This window comes from Hemiscyllium ocellatum, chromosome 2, assembly GCF_020745735.1.
Source record: "Hemiscyllium ocellatum isolate sHemOce1 chromosome 2, sHemOce1.pat.X.cur, whole genome shotgun sequence".
Classification (NCBI taxonomy): Eukaryota; Metazoa; Chordata; class Chondrichthyes; order Orectolobiformes; family Hemiscylliidae; genus Hemiscyllium; species Hemiscyllium ocellatum.
In genome coordinates this window covers 87332552-87354742 of record NC_083402.1, presented here as the reverse complement: position 1 = coordinate 87354742, position 22191 = coordinate 87332552, and the positions used below count along the sequence as shown (strand labels likewise).

General features: G+C 43.7%; 1 protein-coding gene across 1 annotated transcript in view; it reads left to right on the top strand.

Moving 5' to 3' along the window:
* Positions 1 to 3051: 3051 nt before the first annotated feature.
* Positions 3052 to 22191, top strand: part of gkap1 (G kinase anchoring protein 1) — a 58569-nt gene continuing 39429 nt past the window's right edge. The window contains exon 1 of the mRNA XM_060845159.1: positions 3052 to 3483. Coding sequence (XP_060701142.1) covers positions 3229 to 3483 — 255 coding nt within the window. The 5' untranslated portion in view covers positions 3052 to 3228. The remainder of the gene's footprint in view (positions 3484 to 22191) is intronic.

The following is a 22191-nucleotide window of genomic DNA, read 5'->3' as shown; positions in this document are numbered from 1 at the left end:
ACACAACATTAGCTGAGTCACAGGTGGAAAGGAAGATGGACAGGTAGGACAGGTCATGAGGGCGGTGCCAAGTTGGAAGGATGGAACTGGGATATGTTGGGGGGAGGGGAAATTAGAAACTGCAAAATCCACATTGATGCCATGTGGTTGGAGGGTCTCAAGGTGGAAGATGAGGCATTCTTCTTGCAGGCATCAGGTGGTAAGAGTGTGGTGAAACGCTTCAGTGAATGTCTCTGGGACAGCTGCACCAACCAACCCCACTGCCCTGTGGCCAAACACTTCAACTCCCCCTCCCACTCCACCAAGTGGAGGTCCAGGGCCTCCCCCATCGCCATACCCTTACCACCTGATGCCTGGAGGAAGTACACCTCACCTTGGGAACCTCCAACCCCATGGCATCAATGTGGATTTCACCAGTTTCCTCATTTCCCCTCCCCCACCTTATCCCAGTTCCAACCTTCCAACTCAGCACCGCCCTCATGACCTTTCCGACCTGTCTATCATCCACTCCACTGTCCTCTCTGACCTATCACCATTACACTCATCTTCATCTACCTATTTTACTCTCAGCTAGCTCTGAATCTGCCTGACCTGCTGTGTTTTTCCAGCAACCCACTCTCAATTCTGATCTCCAGCATCTGCAATCCTCACTTTCTCACACGAGTATCTGCCACGTATGTGGTGGGTGGTGTTCCCACGTGAGACTAGTATCCATGTCGATGATCTGGCATGTCTTGCAGAGGTCGCCACGACAGGGTTTTTTCATGTTGTGGTTGATGTTGTCCTGAAGGCTGGGTAGTTTGTTGTGAACTATGGTCTGTTTAAGATTTGGTGGTTATTTGAAGGCGAGACGTGAAGTCGCAAGGATGATCTTGTCGAGATGCTTGTCATCATTGATGACATGTTGAAGGCTGTGAAGAACTTTGCATAGTTTCTTCACTCCAGGAAGTAAGATGATGAAGGGTACTCTTATCGATCATATCCTGTGCCTGTCTTCTGAGGAGGTCATTGCAGTTTTTCACTGTGGCATATCAGAACTGGCAATCAATGAGTTGCACACTTTATCCCATTCTTATGAGGGATGCTTAAAAACCTTTAGGTGTTTATTGTGGTTTCTCCTCATCTGAGCAGATTCTGCATTTGCACAGGATTTGTCCGTAGGGAATATCTTCTTTAACATGTATAGGGTGGAAGCTAGAGAAGTGTGGCATTGTGAGGTTATCTGTGGACTTGTGGTAGTGAGGTACTGAGGTGTCTGTCCTTGATTGAGATGCATATGTCCAAGAGTGAGAGTGATTCTGATGTAAGTCTGATGGTGGGATGAAACTTGTTGATATCATTGTGTGATTGTTTCAGTGATTCCTCACCATGAGTCCAAAGGATGAAAATGTTGTCAATACATCTGACAACCAGTACAGGCAAGGATGCTCCAAGGATGGTATATTGTCTCATTTTCCCCCGCAATTGCTCCTAAAGTTGTGATGTGTTGCTTCTGGGACAGGGTGAGCCGCAGGTGTCATGAGGCGCTCACTTATGACACAAGGGGTTTTGTTGAGACACCTGACCAATTTGCTTCTAGTGACCCAGCTGACCCTATAGAGATGGCGAGTTTCTTCTGGTTTGTCTTCCCAAAAGATGTAACCACCAACTTATTCTGTAGCTGAGTGACGATATGTTGAGCTGAGGTGTACTAAGCTGGTGCTGCAGTTGAACAATAAAAGTCAGAGAACCTCTAGTTCCTAAACTACCAATGCTTGTGTGAGGCACGAAAACCTCTACAGTTCTGTGTGTTTTAACTTTGTGTGGACTACAGGCAAGCAGCGGTAAACAATTTGAACTGGTGCATGTGTGAGAGGGGCTCAAATATCTAGCTGCCCATTGAAATGTAACTCTACCCTTGCTGCACCACCACAGGTGCCATCTCAGCTCAGACTACATGTCATGCCCATATAACAAACACCAGACCACAAGCCTTTGCGCCCTCACGTCCCACTCCTCCCCTGGGCCTCATGCTGACCCCAGGCCTGATGCCCCGCCCCTGCACCTCACGTCCTGCCCTGGACCTCGCAACTCGTCCACAAGCCGCCCTACAGGCCCGTCATCGCCCCGCCCCTGGACCATCACGCCCCACCCCCGAAGTTACGCGCCGCCCCTGGACATCGCGCCCTTCCCCCTCCCAGTCCGCAAACTGCTCCACACCTGGTCATCGTCCCGCCCCTGGATCTCACGCTCGCTCTTGGACCTCACGCCCCGCCCTCTAGTCATCGCCCCGCCCTTGGACCTCACGCCACGCCCTCTAGTAATCGTCCCGCCCCCTGGACCTCACGCCCGGCCTTGCCCGTCTCTCCCCGCCCTCTAGTCATCGCCCCGCCCTTGGACCTCACGCCCCGCCCCCTAGTAATCGTCCCGCCCCCTGGACCTCACGCCCGGCCTTGCCCGTCACGCCCCGCCCTCTAGTCATCGCCCCGCCCCCTGGTCCTCACGCCCCGCCCTCTAGTAATCGTCCCGCCCCCTGGACCTCACGCACGGCCTTGCCCGTCACGCCCCGCCCTCTAGTCATCGCCCCGCCCCCTAGTAATCGTCCCGCCCCCTGGACCTCACGCCTGGCCTTGCCCGTCACGCCCCGCCCTCTAGTCATCGCCCCGCCCCCTGGTCCTCACGCCCCGCCCTCTAGTAATCGTCCCGCCCCCTGGACCTCACGCCCGGCCTTGCCCGTCACGCCCCGCCCTCTAGTCATCGCCCCGCCCCCTGGTCCTCACGCCCCACCCTCTAGTCATCGTCCCGCCCCCTGGACCTCACGCACGGCCTTGCCCGTCACGCCCCGCCCTCTAGTCATCGCCCCGCCCCCTGGTCCTCACGCCCCGCCCTCTAGTCATCGTCCCGCCCCCTGGACCTCACGCACGGCCTTGCCCGTCACGCCCCGCCCTCTAGTCATCGTCACGCCCCCTGGACCTCACGCACGGCCTTGCCCGTCACGCCCCGCCCTCTAATCATCGTCACGCCTCCTGGACCTCACGCCCCGCCCCCTGGACCTCACGCCCCGCCCCCTGCCTCATTCCTCCCACCCTCCTCACAGCTGTGTTCTCCGACACAATCTTTGAGGTGTCTCCGCCGCGGTCGGGGAGGTGTTGTTGTGTGTTGTGGCCTTTTGGATGTTCCCCTCCCCCTTCACTCCCTCCTTACCTCCGGCCGTTTCCTTGTGTTCCTGTTGAATTGTGGAGCTCGACAATGGCGGCGGCAGTCGGCTCGGCCTCGCTCCGTGCCACCGCCTCTCGCTTTGCTTTGCTGCGGGTGGAGGGCGACTCGTCCGGTACCGATTCCGACTCCGGGAGGAATCACAGCGCCGGTAACCGGCTGGGGAAAACTTCCCGAGCAGGATCTGCCAAAAAGAATAACGGTACCCAGCCTGGGGCCAGCAGCAACGAGAAAAAGAGACAGAAAAGGAAGAAGAAGAAAGAGCAGCAGCAGAGCGAAGCGAATGAGGTAAGTGTGGCGGGGCCGGGGCCAGGGCCAGGGCCAGGGCGGTCAGAGAGATTTACAGCACGGGCATCAACAGAAACAGCTCACTAAAAGGTTGTGTGATGTTTACAGGCGAGGCTCAATCTCCTTTGGAAGCAACAACTCCTACATTGTCACTCTTTTTGTTCACACTTTTAAGTTGTGTTACATTAATTTTGATGGGCAAGTTTTCTTTCCGTTCCGAGGAAGGGTCACTGGACCCAAAACGTTAGCTCTGATTTCTCCCCACAGATGCTGCCAGCATTTCCAGCAATTTCTGTTTTTGTTTTAAGTTTTCTTTACCCCCGTGATGGAAAAAAATAGTAAGAAGCGAAGCGACCTGAGGGAGCCCTGTATTCAAACATACTGAGCTGTTTCATATATCAGACGTTTTGAGAAGTCAGTGTGATGTCTTCTTAACAACAGCGGTTTTTCTTTATTTTGCATCGTGTCCTTAGTTTCCGAGAGAATTTGAGGAGTTCAGCAGGGATCATGCATCAGAGCTGCAGTCGTAAAATTTAACTTTACCTGGGCAGGTTAAAAAAAATTCAGTCTTACCTGTCATTTCCTCAGATTTGTTTGAAATGCATAAATAACAAACATAAAAGTTTAACTCGAAACCTGTAAAAAAGAGAAATCTAAAATTTCCCTGCCGATCGTGTAATGATAGAGTTCCCTGATTTTACTTCAAAAAAGTTGAATTCAGTATTTACAATTATGACTTTTTGTTTAGGATTGTCAATATAAGTCGAAATGATATTCTCTGAATGAAGGAGTGTAAGGGAACAGTCAGTAAGTCTCATGGGATACCAAAAGAGAAAATGCTGGAAAATCTCAGCAGGTCTGGCAGCATCTGTAAGGAGAGAAAAGAGTTGACGTTTCGAGTCTAGCTGACCCTTTGTCAAAGCTGACAAAGCTGATTTGCTTTCAGTCTCATGGGATATTTGAGCTTAGTGGGGCAAGATGGATATGGAAGAAAAAATGTACAGTGAGGAAAGATTGATTGGAGTGCAAAGGAGACTTTGGAAAAGTCAGAAATCCAAAGGAAGAGGATATGATGTCAGAGATGCAATGATATATCTGATGTTGAATCTACAGATCTATAAAAATGACAGGCATGGACCAATTGCAGAGAACTCACTAGCTTCCCTCCCATCTTCCGACAGGTGCAATTTTTGATGACATTTCCCTACATACTGCTATTATATTGTAAATGGTTGAGTTTCAAACTTTGACACTTGAAAGAAGCTATTAAAAGATTAGAAATTGTCAGATCTTCACAGAGGTGTGCTTGGTTTTCTTGTGCACTAGATAACCATTGGAAATGTGCCAGTTTTGAATGGAAGCTTTTCTAACTATCATTTTGAGTGAGTGCTGTCTTATTATTTGTTCATGGATCTGGGCATCACTATGCCAACATTTATTGCCCTGTCCTAAATATCCTTGAGCGAGTAATGGTGAGCTTTCACCTCAAACAGTTATTGTGTCCATGTAAGGGGACCCTCTGTGATATTAAAGCAATTTAGTGGTTTTTAATTTCCACTTGACCTCCTAATCATAGAATCCTGACAGTGTGGAAACAGGCCCTTTGGCCCAACAAGTCTACACTGACCCTCCAAAGACTAACCCACCTAGACCCAGTCTCTTACCTATTACTTTACATTTATCCCTGACTAATACACTGGATGCTGTGAACGATTTAGCATGGCCAATCCACCTGAACCTACACTCCTAATGTTTGCCTATGGTGGATACTAGGTGAGTGACCATGGAGGAGAATGTGATGGAACATAGAGATGGCAGGGCTAAGGACTTAAAGGTCTAACATAGTCTAACTCAACTGGGGTCAAGGCACTATGAACCCAGACAGGTCTTCTAATCACCCTGCGTAAGCTGATCTCTGTGGCCATCCAGGAGTTGCTTCCATGATTAATGACCTGCATCACAAGGATTTATATCATATGGGACAAACTGTACTAGATTAGATTAGATTACTTAGTGTGGAAACAGGCCCTTCGGCCCAACAAGTCCACACCGACCCGCCGAAGCGCAACCCACTCATACCCCTACATTTACCCCTTATCTAACACTACGGGCAATTTAGCACATCTTTGTGAAACCGGAGTACCCGGAGGAAACTCACGCAGCACGGGGTGAATGTGCAAACTCCACACAGTCTGTCGCCTGAGTTGGGAATTGAACCCGGGACTCTGACGCTGTGAGGCAACAGTGCTAACCACTGTGCCACCATGCCGCCCACAAATTCGATGGCAAGTTGACTCTGACTGATGTGTTACTATGAAGAAAGCAACAGCAATCCTGAACCTAGAAGCCCTTTTCTCACTATCTTTGGTCACCATACTGGAGCAGAAGATGGTGCTACTAATGTCACTATTGTGCATGTGCATTGTGCTGGAATAGGATGTTATTGCTGTTCACATTATTGTTGTCACTTCTTTGTTGCTTTGCTGATGAAGTAGAGCAGTGAAGATTAGTGTTGATGATGGGGTAGCAAGAGGGTCTTCAAGAGGGATAATGAGTAGGTGATGACCAGAATGGTGAACAAGTTAAGAAGTGAACAGCGACAGGTTGAAGTGAACTGCCAATTCGCTGACATACATCATTCACTGGGAGTGATGCCACAGTCTGCAACTACTTGGATGGTGAGTGCACCATTTGCACTTGCAGTTGCAGAAAATGCAGATATAATTTCCCCTTCTTTGGACATTGAGTTTTCTTACCAAAGAATCAGCACCCTTTTCTCCTGTGGAATAAATTGTTAACATTTGTCTTGATGTGTGCAAGACAAAAAGCTTTAGCAGCATGTATTTTTTTTCAGCAATGTTCACAATCATAAGTAGCTCTAATTTTGACTTTTGAGCACACATATATATTATATATACAGACCCTTCTGTATTTAAAGCTGGTGTGTTGAATTCTTCTTGGAATGTAACTTTTTGTACATGCATGATCTATATCACTGAGTGCAGCGAATAAATTCATAATGGAAGATCCTGAAACACTCAGAATGCTCTTTTTAACTCTAGCGTATAAACATTTAAAGTACAAAATTTGACCATGTACTGCCATAACTTATCTTCATGAGGCATCAGATGAACAGTCCTCCAATGGTCTGCAAAATTAATGCAGCTGGTCCCATGAGACTTGCAACACATTGTGATCATTAAAAAGTGCAGTTAGTATTACATTTTCTTCATTAGAGCAAAATTTTTTATGATCACTTCAGAGCCTTTAAGCTACCTGTGGAGTGTGTTTCTTCCTCAAATGTTTTACTCAGGAATTTGATCTGGAACTTTCTCCCATCCAACCTTTGTGCACATTTTGGCCTTCACTACCTTCCTTCAGTGATAGCAAAATTTCAATGCTGAGTCAGCTTGTGAAATATTTGCAGAAGCCTTCAACTGAGATTCTAAAGACTAAAGGTGCATGTGAGATCCAAGACCAGAATTTCTTTTAAAGACAGTGCGAACTCCAATCTACACCACCCTGTCATTGAATACCCTGGAGACTGAGTCAGTGTCATGACAGTCAAGCTAGTCTGTCAATGTTTCTAAAATATCCCAATTCTAATTTGAAAGCCAGCCTAATTTGAGAGTTGAGCTTGGATATCCAGAGTACCTAACTGGATAGTATATTGAAATCGATCCTGTATTAAGCTTCCACTTTGTTTGATGACTGGTTAGAAAGTTCTTTCATTGGAAAAGCAACTTCTGTAGTACATTACATGGAGGCTAGATCTGAGAATATGCACTTGTATTTCCAGAGTTAAGATTAAATTAGATTCCCTTCATTGTGGAAACGGGCCCTTCGGCCCAGCCAGTCCACACCTATTGTCCGAAGGGCCATCCACCCCCAATCCATTTCCCTCTGATTAATGCACCTAACACTATGGGCAATTTAGCATGGCCAATTCACCTGATCTACTCATCTTTGGACTGTGGGAGGAAACCAGAGCACCTGGAGGTACCCCATGCAGACAAGAGGGTGTGCAAACTCCACATAGATAGTCGCACAAGGCTGGAATTGAACCTGGGATCCTGGTGCTGTGAGGCAGCAGTGCTAACCACTGAACCACCATCCACCATTTGTGAAGCTTGATGTGAATCAATCCTATTGGCAAGATGGTAACATTGCACTTAAGAGTTTTTAATATAGGTGTGGTACTCACATGAGTTCCTGGCATTTGATATCCCTTTAAAGATTGGCTTAAATTTGCTGATATCTATTATCCAAAAGTGATGGTACATTCCAAGAGTGGGTGAATTCTGCAGGAGCGAAGACATGATTTTATATAATGTTATGGCACCTCCAAATGACCATCAAATATCTCATTCAGGTTTGTGCAATATTCCACAAGTGTTTGATTCACCAACTACCTTACCTGGCTAATGACACCTGAGGGGTGAGCTTATTGTTTGGGACTGAAATTATTTTCAGTACGTTCCACGTAAACTTGCAAATAAGCACTGTAATGGGTATAATCATTCTAAAATGAATCCAGCCATTCAGCAAAGATCAATTCATCTATTTAAGTGTCCTGTGGTGTTAGGGTGCTGTTCAAAGCAGCACCAGCATACATACTTGGCTATTATCATATTTATGCTTTTGATGTCTTTCTATGTGTGAGAAGGTTTAAATTTTGTGATAAATGTCAGCGTGGTTTGGAGATTCTTAAATGTTGGATTTTTGCATGCTAGCTGTTCAAAAATATTTGAGGAGTGTGGTAAATATGTTCCTACTGAGAGAAGAAAAATAAGAGATGAGGGAAAATATAAATGAAATCTCCATAAATTTGAAACCACGTTTGCCATTTATTTATATTTCTGAATATCTCCATGGATATATGGTGACTTGCATAAAGTAGTTACCCTGTATATATGTTTGTTGTGCATATTTTTTAATTTTACAACCAAGTCATTTAGAGTCTATTTGTTGGTTGTGGTCTTCAAAATAAGCAACCTTAATTGAAAGTTCATGAAGCTTATCTAATTCTCCATATATAGTTGATTTTCTGTCCGCTAGCTTTGTGTCTGTTCATTGCTTTTCATTACCTGAAAATGGATGCCCTGGTGGTATTAGTATGCCCCACCCTGGAAAATCCGTTTCATGAGAAATTTCAATAACATTGTGAAGAATTCTATTGAAATTAAACTTGTTAAAATCTACACTGTTTTGCAAAATGCTTATTGGATGTTCTGAGACAAAATTCATAAGAGCACCTATAAACTTTCTAAACTCCAATGATTACATGCTGCAACTGTTCAAATCCTGTTATGTAACACCTGTATCCCTCCTCTCTCAACTCTGGTATCAGTCACATGAACCTGTGCTGATTTGTTAATGCATTTGTGTTCTTTGATAAATCAGGAACCCAAAGCTATATACAGGGGATCCCTGATTTACAATTGTCAGACTTACAAAGGCTTGTACTAAGGATTAGGGTTTAATTCCAAATATCAGACATACAACCATTTCCTGTACTAACAAGCAGCTACTTCACAGTATCGTGCATTTTGTTCCAACTTGTGTACAAATTGACTTATGGACAGACTCAGGAATGAAGTCCATTTGCAACCCAATGACTGCCTGTACAGCATTCCACATGTCACCGACACCCAATACAAATGCAGCAAAACATCCCTCCTTTCATATTCTATTTCCCCTTGCAATAAATGACATAGCATTTACATTCTTAACCAGTTGCTGTACCAATATACTAACGTTTTACGATTCACATATCAGGACACCTAGATCTCTGTGAACCACAGAATTCTGCAATCTCTGTCTATTTAATTATAATGCTTTTCAATTCTTTGTCAGAGTGGGCAAGTTCACATTTTCCACAATTTACTGAATTTTTGGCTTTCACCTTAACCTTTGCAGGAATACCTTAAATCCTCCTTACAGCTTGCCGCCTTACCCTCCTTTGAGTTATCAACAAATTTAGCCACTATATGATTAGATTCCCCACAGTGTGGAAACAGGCCCTTCAGCCCAACAAGTCCACACCAACCCTCTGAAGAGTAACCCATCCACACCCATTTCCCTCTGACTAATGCACCTATTACTATGGGCAATTTAACATGGCCAGGTCATCTGACCCACACATCTTTGGACTCTGGGAGAAAACCAGAGCATCTGGAGGAAACCCACGCAGACACAGGGAGAATGTGCAAACTCCACGCAGATGGTCACCCAAGGCTGGAATTGAACCCGGGTCCCTGGCGCAGTGAGGTGGCAGTGCTAACCACAACCATTATGCCGCCTTTTTTTACAAGTCTACACAGACCCTCGGAAGAGTAACCTACCAGACCCATTCCCCTACTATCCGACATTCACCCCTAACTAATAGAACCCAACCTGCACATCTCTGAACACTGAGCAATTTAGTATGGCCAATTCACCTAACCTGCACATCTTTGGATTGTGGGAGGAAACCAGAGCCACCAGAGGATACTCATACAGACAGGGGGACAATGTGCAAACTCCACACAGACAGACAGTCACCTGAGGGTGGAATTGAACCCAGATTCCTGGCGATGTGAGGCAGCATTGCTAACCACTGAGCCACTGTGCCACCTGTTCAGTCCTTTCATCCAAGAGAATTGTGTATGAGGTTAACATGCCTCAGAGCATTTCTTGTCTACTGGTTTGAAATCCAGAAAGGACTTGCTGTTCTAAGATGAATATTATGGAAGTAGTTTTCTTTGTGCATATCTGTCAATAGCACCTTAATCAACAACAACAGTAAAAACAGAAGTTGCTGGAAAAGCTCAGATCAGGCAGCATCTGTGGAGATGAATAAGTGTTAACATTTTGGACCAAGTGACCCTTCCTCAGAATCTAACTGCTGCCGATCTGCTAAGCTTTTCCAGCAATTTCTGTTTTTGTTCCTAATTTGGAGCATCCACCATTCTTTCAGTTTACAAATGGTACCTTGATGTTAACATCAAGTGAGAGACAAGGATTCAATAGTTATGGAAACAGCTGAATATTGCTGTGGCTGTAGTTGTGAATCCAGGATGTTGTTTTCCTAATGTTCAGATCAGGCTGTCATTTGAGTAACTAGAGATATTTCGAGGGGCACATGGCTGGATGAACAGCAAGAGTTGGTGTCTCTATTCTTAATGTCATAGATAAAAAGAGAGTTAAGATTTTGCAGGGAAAATTTCAAAGCAGGACCTCAAAGATAGTGATCTCTGGATATCGATATGGGAGAACAGTACAAATGAATGTGTTGCTAGATATATGATGTAGGAGGGAATCCTTTAGATTCTTGGACAGGTCCTGGAAAAAATGCATGTATAGATCAGACAGATTGCACTTGAAGAGTACCGTGATCAATGTTCTATTGCAGCAATTGACATTGGGAAGGGTTTAACTAGTTTGACAAGTCGATGGGAAACACGCATTATCACTAACAAAAGAGAAAGAACAGGTGCAAAAAGAAGTGGGAAAGACGACACTAGAGTAAGAAATAGTAAGGTAGTAGTGTAAGATGGAGTGCAATGAAGTTTAATTAGGTTTGCAACGCATGTGAAAACAGCATGTGGCAAACAAGGTTAGTCAGCTGCGGGCACAGATAGCCACTTGGGAATATGATGTTTTGACAATAACAGATACCTGACTTTTTCAAAAAAGTACTGGGTGCTAAGTATTATTGAATACAGTGTGTTCAAGAAATGCAAAGAAAGGAGATGGGTGAATTTGCTTGCCCTGCTATTAAACAAAGCCGATTTGTTATTCATTTCTTCCATGACTGTCCTGGCCAAAATGTTTTAAGTTGTTGTGAAAGTGGATCCCAAGACTTGGATGCTGAGCAGTTGGGGGAGGGGGTTTTGGATGAAGGGGAAAGATATACTGAAGGACAGGCTTTATACCAATATATATGTGTTAGAAAGAGATATTTCACTGAATCTTCTGTCACTAGTGAATATGAAGGGCTAGCTTGAAAACCAGGTGAGTACACAAAATAATAGCATGTTTGAAAAAAATGCAGACTTTAATGGTTACATGCAGTTGGTAACTATGAACTCTGAGTTATGTTTTGTCTGAGTTCTCAAACAAAAGCAAAGTATGATGGTTTGTTTTTATTTCCATTTGAGTTTCTTCTATTTCCAATTGCAATAAATATTGATTCTTCTCAACCAATTCCATTTGAAAATAAAACACCTACATTCATTTTTAAGTTCAGATTAATGTATCTTTTGTACATCGAAGTATGGATGATCAAGTGAGGGTGTGCATTAGCTTTCAAAACTCATTGAAAAGTGAAATATCTGTGAACCATTGCTATCTTATGAACTAGTTTGCATGTTGCACGTTATTGCACTCTTGAACCTTTCAGAAGTCAGTATCCTGACAGTTTATCAGACAATTGAATATTGATGAAAAAGAATTTTTGAATTGGCAGAAAAAAACCAAAAAATGCTGGAGAGTACTAATATCTTGCAGTTTTTGGAATTCAAATGAGCCTTATTCCCAAGGTTACCTTTTGCCAAGTAGTTAAGAATTTCATTTTAGAAAATGGAATGCAGGCAATTAATGTGTGGTAATTTTTGTAAAATATCTTAAATTCCAAATTGAAAGATTTGCAAATAGATGCATAATTATAATCTTTGATATTTGTGCTAAGGAAACAATCGTATAAAAATCAACACAAATAGAGAAGGTAATGATACAACGTGACCCCAACACCTTACAGAGGAGTTAGTGAGAATGGAACAGGAACCCTGGCAACAAGAGGTAGCCCTCAAAAATCAAGTAGCCCTCAAGAAAATATCTAAGGAGACTAATAAATTTGAGAGCCAAATTTAGAGGGGAAATCAAAAAGAAATGCAAAGCAACAGGACAGCATAGAGTCATATAGCACGGAAACAGACCCTTCGGTCCAACCAGTTCATGCTGACAATGATCCCAAACTAAGCTAGTCCCACCCGCCTGATCCTGGCTGATATCCCTCCAAACCTTCCAATTCATGTACTTATCCAAATGTCTTGTAATAAAATTAATACAACTTAAATTTAGAGCAAGTCAATCAAATTTATTAAATCAAAAGCTTTTGGAAGTGGCAGCGTGCTTCTGACCCTAACTGCAGGACTTGACCACGCTGTCTCTCCCTGAACAACAGGTACAGCTGTTTTTATAGTCTGGGTGATGTGTACAATGAAAGCCCGTGAAAGAAGGTTTCTTGTGTTCTGTGTATGTGCGTGCAGACACCATTGGTTCCAGGAATGGCATACCATGACGTTGTATTCTGTAAGTATTTCTTCTTTAGTTAGTTTTTGTCTTCAGTCCCCCCCCTCCCCCCTCCGCCTCGTGACCTGAGACATATAGGAGCATGACGAACAGACCACCTCCATCCTGTAATAATCAGTCGGGGTGACTCCCAGTTGACTCAAAGTGGAGGCCAGCACACGGCATAGTTCTCGCTGTCAAAACTTTACACCATGAGTTAAGGACAGCCATTACAATGCAACAAGAGATGACAATAACAATGAACATGACATGTGATTACATTTTTAACAAATAGTCCCCATGGGCATCCCTTCACCTGTGGTGATTGTGAGGGACAGAGCTCGGGGAGCATGTGAAAGGTTGTAGTGAGGCTGGAACTAACCTTTATAGTTTTGTATGTTATAATCTGCGGTCTCCCAGGTGACCTTATCATTGGCAGCATAGATTGTCTGGTTAGGGCTTCGCATGAATGACTTGTTAAATTCTTTGTCAGGCGTACCCCCCCCCCCCCCCCCCCCCCCCAACCACCAAAAAAAAGATATTATTTTGCTGCATGTGCATATAGAGCAAGTATAGGTGACTTAACAGGTATCCTGCGCTTACTCCGGTGAACAGTACCTAGGTTGGCACAATTCCTTCGGTGCTACCCCCCAGTGGCTACTAGGCAAAGAGTGAAGGCAAAAATAAACAGAAACACTCCACAGCTTACAGACCAGAGTTATACAATGGCCCAAAGGCTAGATCGCCTGCAAGCAACAGTATGCACTCTTGGTCTGTTCGCAACAACCGCGTGCACAAGTGATTTCAGTGGGCCTTGAGAAGAGTCAAGTCTGAAAAGAAATCAGAGGGTGAGAATCATCAACCAGTGTCTATATATTTCTTTAGTTGTGGCCAGTGCTTCCAGACCCTCTTCCCTCGTCAATACAGGTACAGTAGCACTGCTAATGATAACCACATATGGACCATTCCACTTAGGAGCGAAGCCCGGTTTAGCGGGTAGATTCTTAATCATAGCCTTACTACCCACTGATGGGACCTCTGGACAATCCTCTAAACTGGCCTCCTTCTATTCTGCCTGCTTGGACAACTTATACACTTAATGGTAAGGTTGTGGGGAGTGTTGCTGAACAAAGAGACCTTGGAGTGCAGTTTCATAGCTCCTAGAAAGCTATCTATCCTAGGTAGATAAGATAGTGAAGAAGGCGTTTTGGTATGCTCTCCTTTATTGGTCAGGGTATTGAGTACAGGAGTTGGGAGGTCATATTGCGGCTGTACAGGACATTGGTTACGCCACTGTTGGAATATTGCATGCAATTCTGATCTCCCTCCTATCGGAAAAATGTTGTGAAACTAGAAAGGCTTCAGAAAAGATTTACAAGGATGTTGCCAGGGTTGGAGGATTTGAGCTATAGTGAGAGGTTGAATATGCTGGGGCTGTTTTCCCTGGAGTGTAGGAGGCTGAGGGTTGACCTACGAGAGGTTTACAAAATCATGAGGGGCATGGATAGGATAAATAGGCAAGGTATTTTCCCTGGAGTGGGGGAGTCCAGAACTAGAGGGCATAGGTTTAGGGTGAAAGCGGAAATATATAAAAGAGACCAAAGGGGCAATGTTTTCATGCAGAGGGTGGTGTGTTTATGGAATGAGCTGCCAGAGGAAGTGGTGGAGGATAGTACAATTGTAACATTTAAAAAGCATCTGGATGGGTATATGAATGGGAAGAGTTTGGAGAGATATGGGCCAGGTGCTGGCAAATAGGACTAGATTAGGTTGGGATAACTGGTTGGAATGGATGAGTTGGGCTGAAGGTCTGTTTCCGTGCTGTACATCTCTGACTGTATAACTCGTAGTTCTTTGTTCACTGCTGCCCATCCCGTTCGTGGCAAACCACCTACATATTTCCGCGAGCCGTCCACAAACAGGGTCTCGCCTGGAGCCTCCATGGGTACATCCTTTATTCCACTTGCCTCTACTTCATTGACCACATTCCCGCGCATGTGATTCACCATCTTCTACCATCCCTTCTGCTGGGTTTATCCAGGTATTTTGTACAATAATGATAAAACCTCCCTCTTCATTGCAGTAAATGTGGAAGTCTTTACTAGCACCTGGTAATCCCAATCCCAGTGATGACATTAACTCTGCTTTCAGTTTTGTGTAGGAGCCATCTTGCACCGGTTCCCATTCAAGGGGTCTGTTGCAGGCTTACTGCCTTTTACCAATCATTGTATGGACTCGACAACTTTGGCAAACTCGGATAAAATTCCTGCAGTAATTAAACAAGCCCAAGACCTTTCTCGCACACGAACTGTCATGGGCCGTAGCATCTGTTACATAGCTGTCTCCCTATCTGCAGACATTTCTTTCTTACCTTGGGGAAATTAAATGTTCCAAGCAAAGAAGTCTAGTTTTCCTAATGTGAGCTTTCTTTGGGCAGGCTTTTAACTTCTGTCCTGCAAGTGCTTCCTGATGGTTTGGATTCAGAAGCCATCGATATTTTGGAGTATCTTACTACCGTGGGACAGGTTGATCTCCCTGAGTACCTCACTCATTACATGGTGAAAGATGGCTGGACTATGATGGAATCCCTGGGGGGATGTCTGGTCCAGGTATACTGTTTATCTCCGATAAATGCAAACGTATCTTGGGAGTCATGATAGAGAATGATAGACCAGAATCCATTTGTAATATCCAGTACATTTAAAGATTTTGTTGGTCAGGGAAAGCCCATTTAAGATTGTGGATGGATTGGTGACCACAGGGTGTAATTGAGGAGTGACCCTGTTAAGGGATGTATAATTGATTGTGAGACGGTAACTTCCATCAGATTAACTGATCAGCCATGTGGGGGAATTAGTAGTGCTCGTAATGTCTCCGAGAATTCCCCTCTCCACTAATCCTTTTACAATTTCCGCAATTGCCCTTCTGGCTTTGGGTTTCATGGGGTATTGACGGAGCGGTTTGTGTTCTGGACCCTCCGTGACTTTGGCGTCGATTTTAATCAAGCCTGTATCTAATTTAGTCTCCACCCATTACTCTGGGACAGAAGCGCAAATGGCCCCAAAGCCATTATCCTCTGGTTGCCAATCTCATAGAGGAGGCGACTTGGACAGTGCTCAATTGGCTAGCATAAGTCCCCATTCTTTCCTTTCTCCCATCAGGACTGGGCCAGATTATTTCACCCTTCCCATAGTCTATAAAGGACTTTGTACTCCTTCTTTAAATCATTTCTCATAATAGTTCCTTCGTTATTTTTAAATACAGAAAATCGCATTGGTGAATAAAAGTTATCGATTTCTACCAGAGTGGTCTCACTCAAATACTCAGGGGTTTGTTGTCTATTAATCCCCATCGCATAAGTCGTTTTATTAGTTGTGGGCAGGGCTCCTGTGTCCACAAGCATCCACACTGTCTGCCCCCTCCCAGTGCAGACATGTAAATCCTTTCCTCCTTTTCACCCATGTCCATGGGGGCTGCCAGATGTCAGTCCAATGTATTCTCAGTGTTTGTTGGTTTGTCGTGTTTTTCCCAACAAGTGTCTTCAAAGTGGCCCCTTTTTGCCACTGGACTGACAGACACATGGGCTTCCCGTTGTTCTGTTTCCTCCCTCTACAATCCCAGACAAGGTGACCCATCTTGCCACAGTTGTGACATGTGTGTCTGGATTTTATCTTTGTGACGGCACCTAGGTTTTCCTGCTTTATGCGCATGACAAGATTTTCCTTCTGTCTTCCTTGACACCTGTTGCCTATTCTACGAGGGCGTCATAGTCTTGGAGAATGACAACCCCCATTTTTATGACTGCCTGATGTGTGGGAGACATCCCATCCTTGAAAGCTTGAATGAATGCCTGGTCAGAACGGTCTGAGTGGGGAATCCCTAAGCATTCTTAGTAGATACTAAAAAGTAATTCCCCATATTCGGAGATGCCTTCCCCCTTCTGTTGTTTGGTATTTGGTATTTTTGACCAATTGATGGGCGGTTTCCTCAGAACAAGCTGGATTTCAGCCTTAAATCTGCCGAAGGGCTCCTGCTAATCCTCCCTATCTGCTTTAATTGGGGTACCCTGGGTCCATCTGCCCCTCCTGTAATGTTGACTTCGTTGCTGTGCGGCAGCGGCTATGTCAGACCCATCAGATACTAGATGCCACTTCTCCTGATGACATGCAGCCCGGACCAGTTGGTGGATATCCCTTAAATGTAATTGGTGCCCCACCCAGATGATATCTAATTCAGCCCAAAACTTTGCGTTATTACTGTGGGGCTGTAAGCGACCCAGGGAAGCTAAGGTCTGCTGCAATTCGCATGGTGTAAATGGCTTTATTTTGCATGTGCGTTAACTCCTTCCCCACTGCCAGTTACCTGGGCTGAGTTAATTTCCTCGGGAGGGTCATCTAAATGTTCAGGGCGTGCTACTGGGCCCTCCCGAGTATTATAAAGGGCCAGTGATCCCCACTGACTATCCTCTTGGAACTGAGGTTTCTTTTCCAGTTCCCTTAGTCATGATTGAAGTATTTGTTTTTCCTTGCTTAATTTCTTTGTGGATTCCAAAGTCTGACCTACGAGGCAAGCCACTTGATGGACCAAAAGGACACCTATTTTCTTGATCTAATCTGTCTTTTCTTCCTCAGCTAATTTCACTGTTGATCTCTGGTTTGGGATGGATCTCACCCACTCTTTCTAATGAGTGAATGTCTATCCATCATATAGTGGTTAATGAGAGACCCTGGCAGTTCCCACTGATCTCCCTGTCCTGCCAAATCACTCAAAGGTTTATACTCTCAGATCCAATGTCGTTCGATCATGTTAGCCCATTGGCCACATCTCACTCGGAATCATTCCTATCAGAGTCCGGCGATATCTGTTTTAGGGAGAGATCATTGCCCCATATCCCACTTATTTAATTGAGGCATTTATCTCAGGCAGGAACAGTCTCACTGGCATCTAAGTATAACTCAACTCAGAGGCCACACAACAGACATTCTCTCATTCACTCTTACCAGATCAACAACTTCTGTAGTTTGACCTGCTTTTGTCCGATATCCTGCCCCGATTCCGGGAAGGTGGCCACCCTACCTGGGACCATGAATAGGCTCTGCTTACGGTGCAAATTTGACTAAGTCCATCAAATTTAGAAGCAAGTCAATCAAATTTATTAAATCAAAAGCGTTTGGGAGTGGCAGCGTGATTCTGACCCTAACCATGGGACTTGACCACACTGTTTCTTCCTGAACAACAGGTACAGCAGTTTTTATAGTCTGGATGATGTGTACAACGAAAGCCCGTGAAAGACTGTTTCTTGTGTTGTGCACATGCAGAGATCACCGTTGTTCTAGGAGCGGCATACAACGCCATTGTGTTCTGCGTGTGCACACGCAGACATCACTGGTTCCAGGAACGGCATACTACAACGTTGTACTCTATATGTATTTCTTCTTTTAGTTAGTTTCTGTCTTCAGTATTTTAAATGTTGTAATTGTGCGCACATCCACCACTTCTTCAGGAAGTTTATTCCACACGTGAACCACTCTCTGTGTAAAGCAAATCCCCTCACATCTTTTTTAATGTCTCACCTCTCACCTTAAAGTTGTGCCACTAGTCTTGAAATCCCCCATCCTAGGGAAAAGACACCTGCCATCAACTCTATCTACACCCCTCATGATTTTATAAACTTCTATAAGGTCACCTCTCAACCTCCTACACTCCAGTGAAAAAGTCACAGCCTATCGAGCCTTTCTTTATAACTCGAACCTTCCATACCTGGCAACATCCTGGCAATTCTCTTCTGAACCCTCTCCACTTAAAATCCATCCTATAACTGGGCGACCAGAACTAGACATCTTCCTCCAGAAGAGGCCTCATCGACATCCTGTACAACCTCAACATGACTTCCCAACTCCTAATACTCAAAGAATGAGCAATGAAGGCAAGTGTGCTAAACACCTTTATAAGTATCTTGTTTTTATGTGACACAAACTTTAAAGAATTATGTACCTGAATCCCTGGGTCCCTCTGTTTTACAAGATCAGAGTGGTGCTGGAAAAGCACAACAGGTCAGGCAGCATCCGAGGAGCAGGAAAATCTACGTTCGGGCAAAAGCCCTTCATTCTTGACGAAGGGCTTTTGCCCGAAACAGCGATTTTCCTGCTCCTCGGATGCTGCCTGACCTACTGTGCTTTTCCAGCACCACTCTGATCTTGGCTTAATCTCCAGCATCTGCAGTACCCACTTCCGCCCTCTGTTTTACAACACTACACAAAGTTCTACTTTTAATTGTATCAGTCCTACCCTTGTTTGTTGTACCAAAATGCAATACCCCACATTGATCTGGATTGAACTCCATCCGGATTGTCATAAAAGAGAATCTAAAAGTCTTCTATATCAAGTCATTACAAAGCTGAGTTGGATTGAATTGAATTAGCTTTATTGTCACACGTACTCAAATGAGTACAGCAAAAATTTTATAAATTGCCATTTACAGCAACATCTTAGGGACAAAGATGTCTGGGTGCAGACTCTTCAGTAGAAGTTCTTTGGAAAAAAATCACTAAGAAAAATAAAGAAATAAAAAGTCTAGCATTAGAGATTGTAGGAATAAATTAGAAAGTGGGGAAATCAAAATTCCAGATAGTGAAGCAGGAAACTAGACGTAATCTTTTTATTTCATAACCAATCTCATTACAAAATGCAGCATTTGATATGCTGCCTCCTCCTTAATCACCAGTGTCCCAGCAGTTTTCATTGCACTGTTTTGAACAACTGAAACAAATTAACTAATTAAACTGTCATCAAGTCCCACCTGCACCAGAGATGTGTCATAATAGGTTGATTTTTTAAAGAAATTGTTTAAAGAGGGCCTGTAGTTGCAGCTGAATGGGTAAGATGGATTTAATGTTGATAGGGGTCGTTCCCTGCTGGTTTGGATCCTGTCCAGTGCACTTCGGAGCCTTCTTGTGGTGCAATGTACTTATCCCTAGACCGGGAGGCCCTCGTTCACGTTCCACCTGCTCCAGAGGTGTGTAATAATATCTCTGATTAGAAAAATAGAATATATTTTTTGAAAGAAACTGACATTTAAAAAGTCCTTAAATGGTTGCCACTAGAAAACCCAATTTTTAAAAGAAATTTAAATTCAAAATAAAATTGCATTTTGGAGGAGGTGATGCATGCTGCCTCCTGCAGTGTCCACCAATCATGGAATCACATCAAGTTTGCAAGCCGATCCCACAAAGATTCTTGTGTACATGATCAGCACTCTTCACCTGTGTATTTTTTTATATAGATATTTTTATTGAAGAAAATGGAAATTTTTAAAACATTTTTTACAAACTTACAAAATACACAAACAAATATAAACACTAATATACCATTAAATATTAAATAAATATTAACCAAAACACAAAAAAGAAAAAAAACCCACTCAACTAAGAACTAATCTAATCTACAAATAACCAAAGCATATAATAGAATATCTTACAATACTCAAAAAAGACATAGTAATTAAATAATGAAGTACATGTTCAGAATTAATTAACATCAAGTCATGATAAAACCATATTCATACGGGATTCCTGTCCCCGGGGGCCCTCGGACCAGCCAGAACCACTACCACAACTAGATAAAAGCCCTTGACAATGTGGCCGAAATATCTGTATCTATATGGTTTAGAAAGGGCTGCCATATTTTATAGAATAATTTCGTTTTTTGGTGCACCATATTTGTAAGGAAGTTGAGAGGAATACATTCCATGAATAACCAGTGCCAATTCGAAAGTCCTGGAGGACCTTCAGCTACCCAATTTACTAAAATATGTTTGCTTACGCAAAAGGAGAGAATGGAAAATAATTTCCTCCCGTGCATATCCAGGGAGGGCAGGTTCGAGAAGCCCAGGAGAAGAGATACTGGATCTACTCCAATTTCTGCTCCCAAGATTTCTGTCAGCGCATTTGCTACTGTGGTCCAGTATTTACGGATCTTATGACATGTCCATAAGCAGTGTGTGAGTGTGCCCACTTCTATTTTACATTTAGGACACATTGGAGATGTTCCTGCCCTAAATTTTGCTAATTGTTCCGGTGCTATATGAGATCTATAGAGTATCTTTAGTTGGATGGCTTGGCTTCTATTGCAAATGGAGATCTTTCTGGCATTTTCCCAGATGTCGTCCCACATTTCTGAAGGGATTTCTAACCTCAACCCCAACCCCAATTCCTGATTCCATGTTTTAAACAATTGTTCAATGTCTTTCAATACTTTGTTCTGTAATGAGTGATAAAGAGTGCTGACTCAGGGTGGACCCATTGCCCGTAACACTCTTCTTTCCCTATCTGATTTATAAGAGCTATCTAATAATATGGTTGTCGTCTTTGTATAATCTCAAATTTGGAAATATCGAAAAAGGTCTCCATTGGGCAGTCCAAATTTCTGGTGCAGCTGTTCAAAAGACATCATAATCTCCCCATCGAACAGATCCCCTAAGCAAGAAATACCCCTGGACCTCCGGATCTTAAATGTAGCGTCTGTGTGCCCCGGTTGAAAATCCCATGCTCCCATTGTAGGAATATAAGGAGAAGTTTTTTGTGAATTACCCTCGACTTGCCGCGTTATCTTCAAGCTTTAATTGTATTTAATACAATAGGGTTTTTACAATGGTCCATAATGACTTTCATCTCATATTTTTAGATAAGATGAATGAGGGGACACTTTGCTTGAGAAGCCTCAATGTCCAGCCAGATTGATTGCGGGTCACGTGAGACACAGTTGGCTATGTAACTTAATAAAGAACTCAGCTGGTACTTCATAAAGTCTGAAAAAATCAGTCCTCCCCTTGTTTGTGGGAGCTGCAGGTACTTTAATTCAATAAGGGGCCGTCTATGATTCCAAATGAAAGAACCAAGCCAACCGTGTAGTTTACGCAATGCCAGCCTCGGCAGCATCACAGGGAGCATTCTCATAGGGTGTAAGAGATGAGGCAAAATATTCATTTTAATTAGAGCTATTCTGCCTAACCAAGATATCTGGAGATCCACCCAGCGTTGAAGGTCCTGCCTTATCCTCTCTAATAGGTGCACAAAATTTGCTTTGTATAGCTGACCAAAAACTGGGGTGATAAAAATCCCTGAATATTAAAAAAGAACCCTCCAGAGACCACCGAAAGGGAAAGCAAGACCCGTCCGATAAATTAGACATATTAGTGAAGCCACCCATCGGCATGGCCTCCGATTTTGTGAAATTGATTTTGTAACCTGCGAACGTACTGAATAAATTAATTACTTGGATCAAGCGGGGCACAGATATGAAAGGATTACTAAGAAAAAGGAGAATGTTGTCTGCATAAAGTGTAATTTTATGTTTACCTGAACCAACCCTCGGAGCCATTATATTAGAATCGGCCTGTATAGCTTCCCCTAGAGGATCAATTATTAATGTGAATGA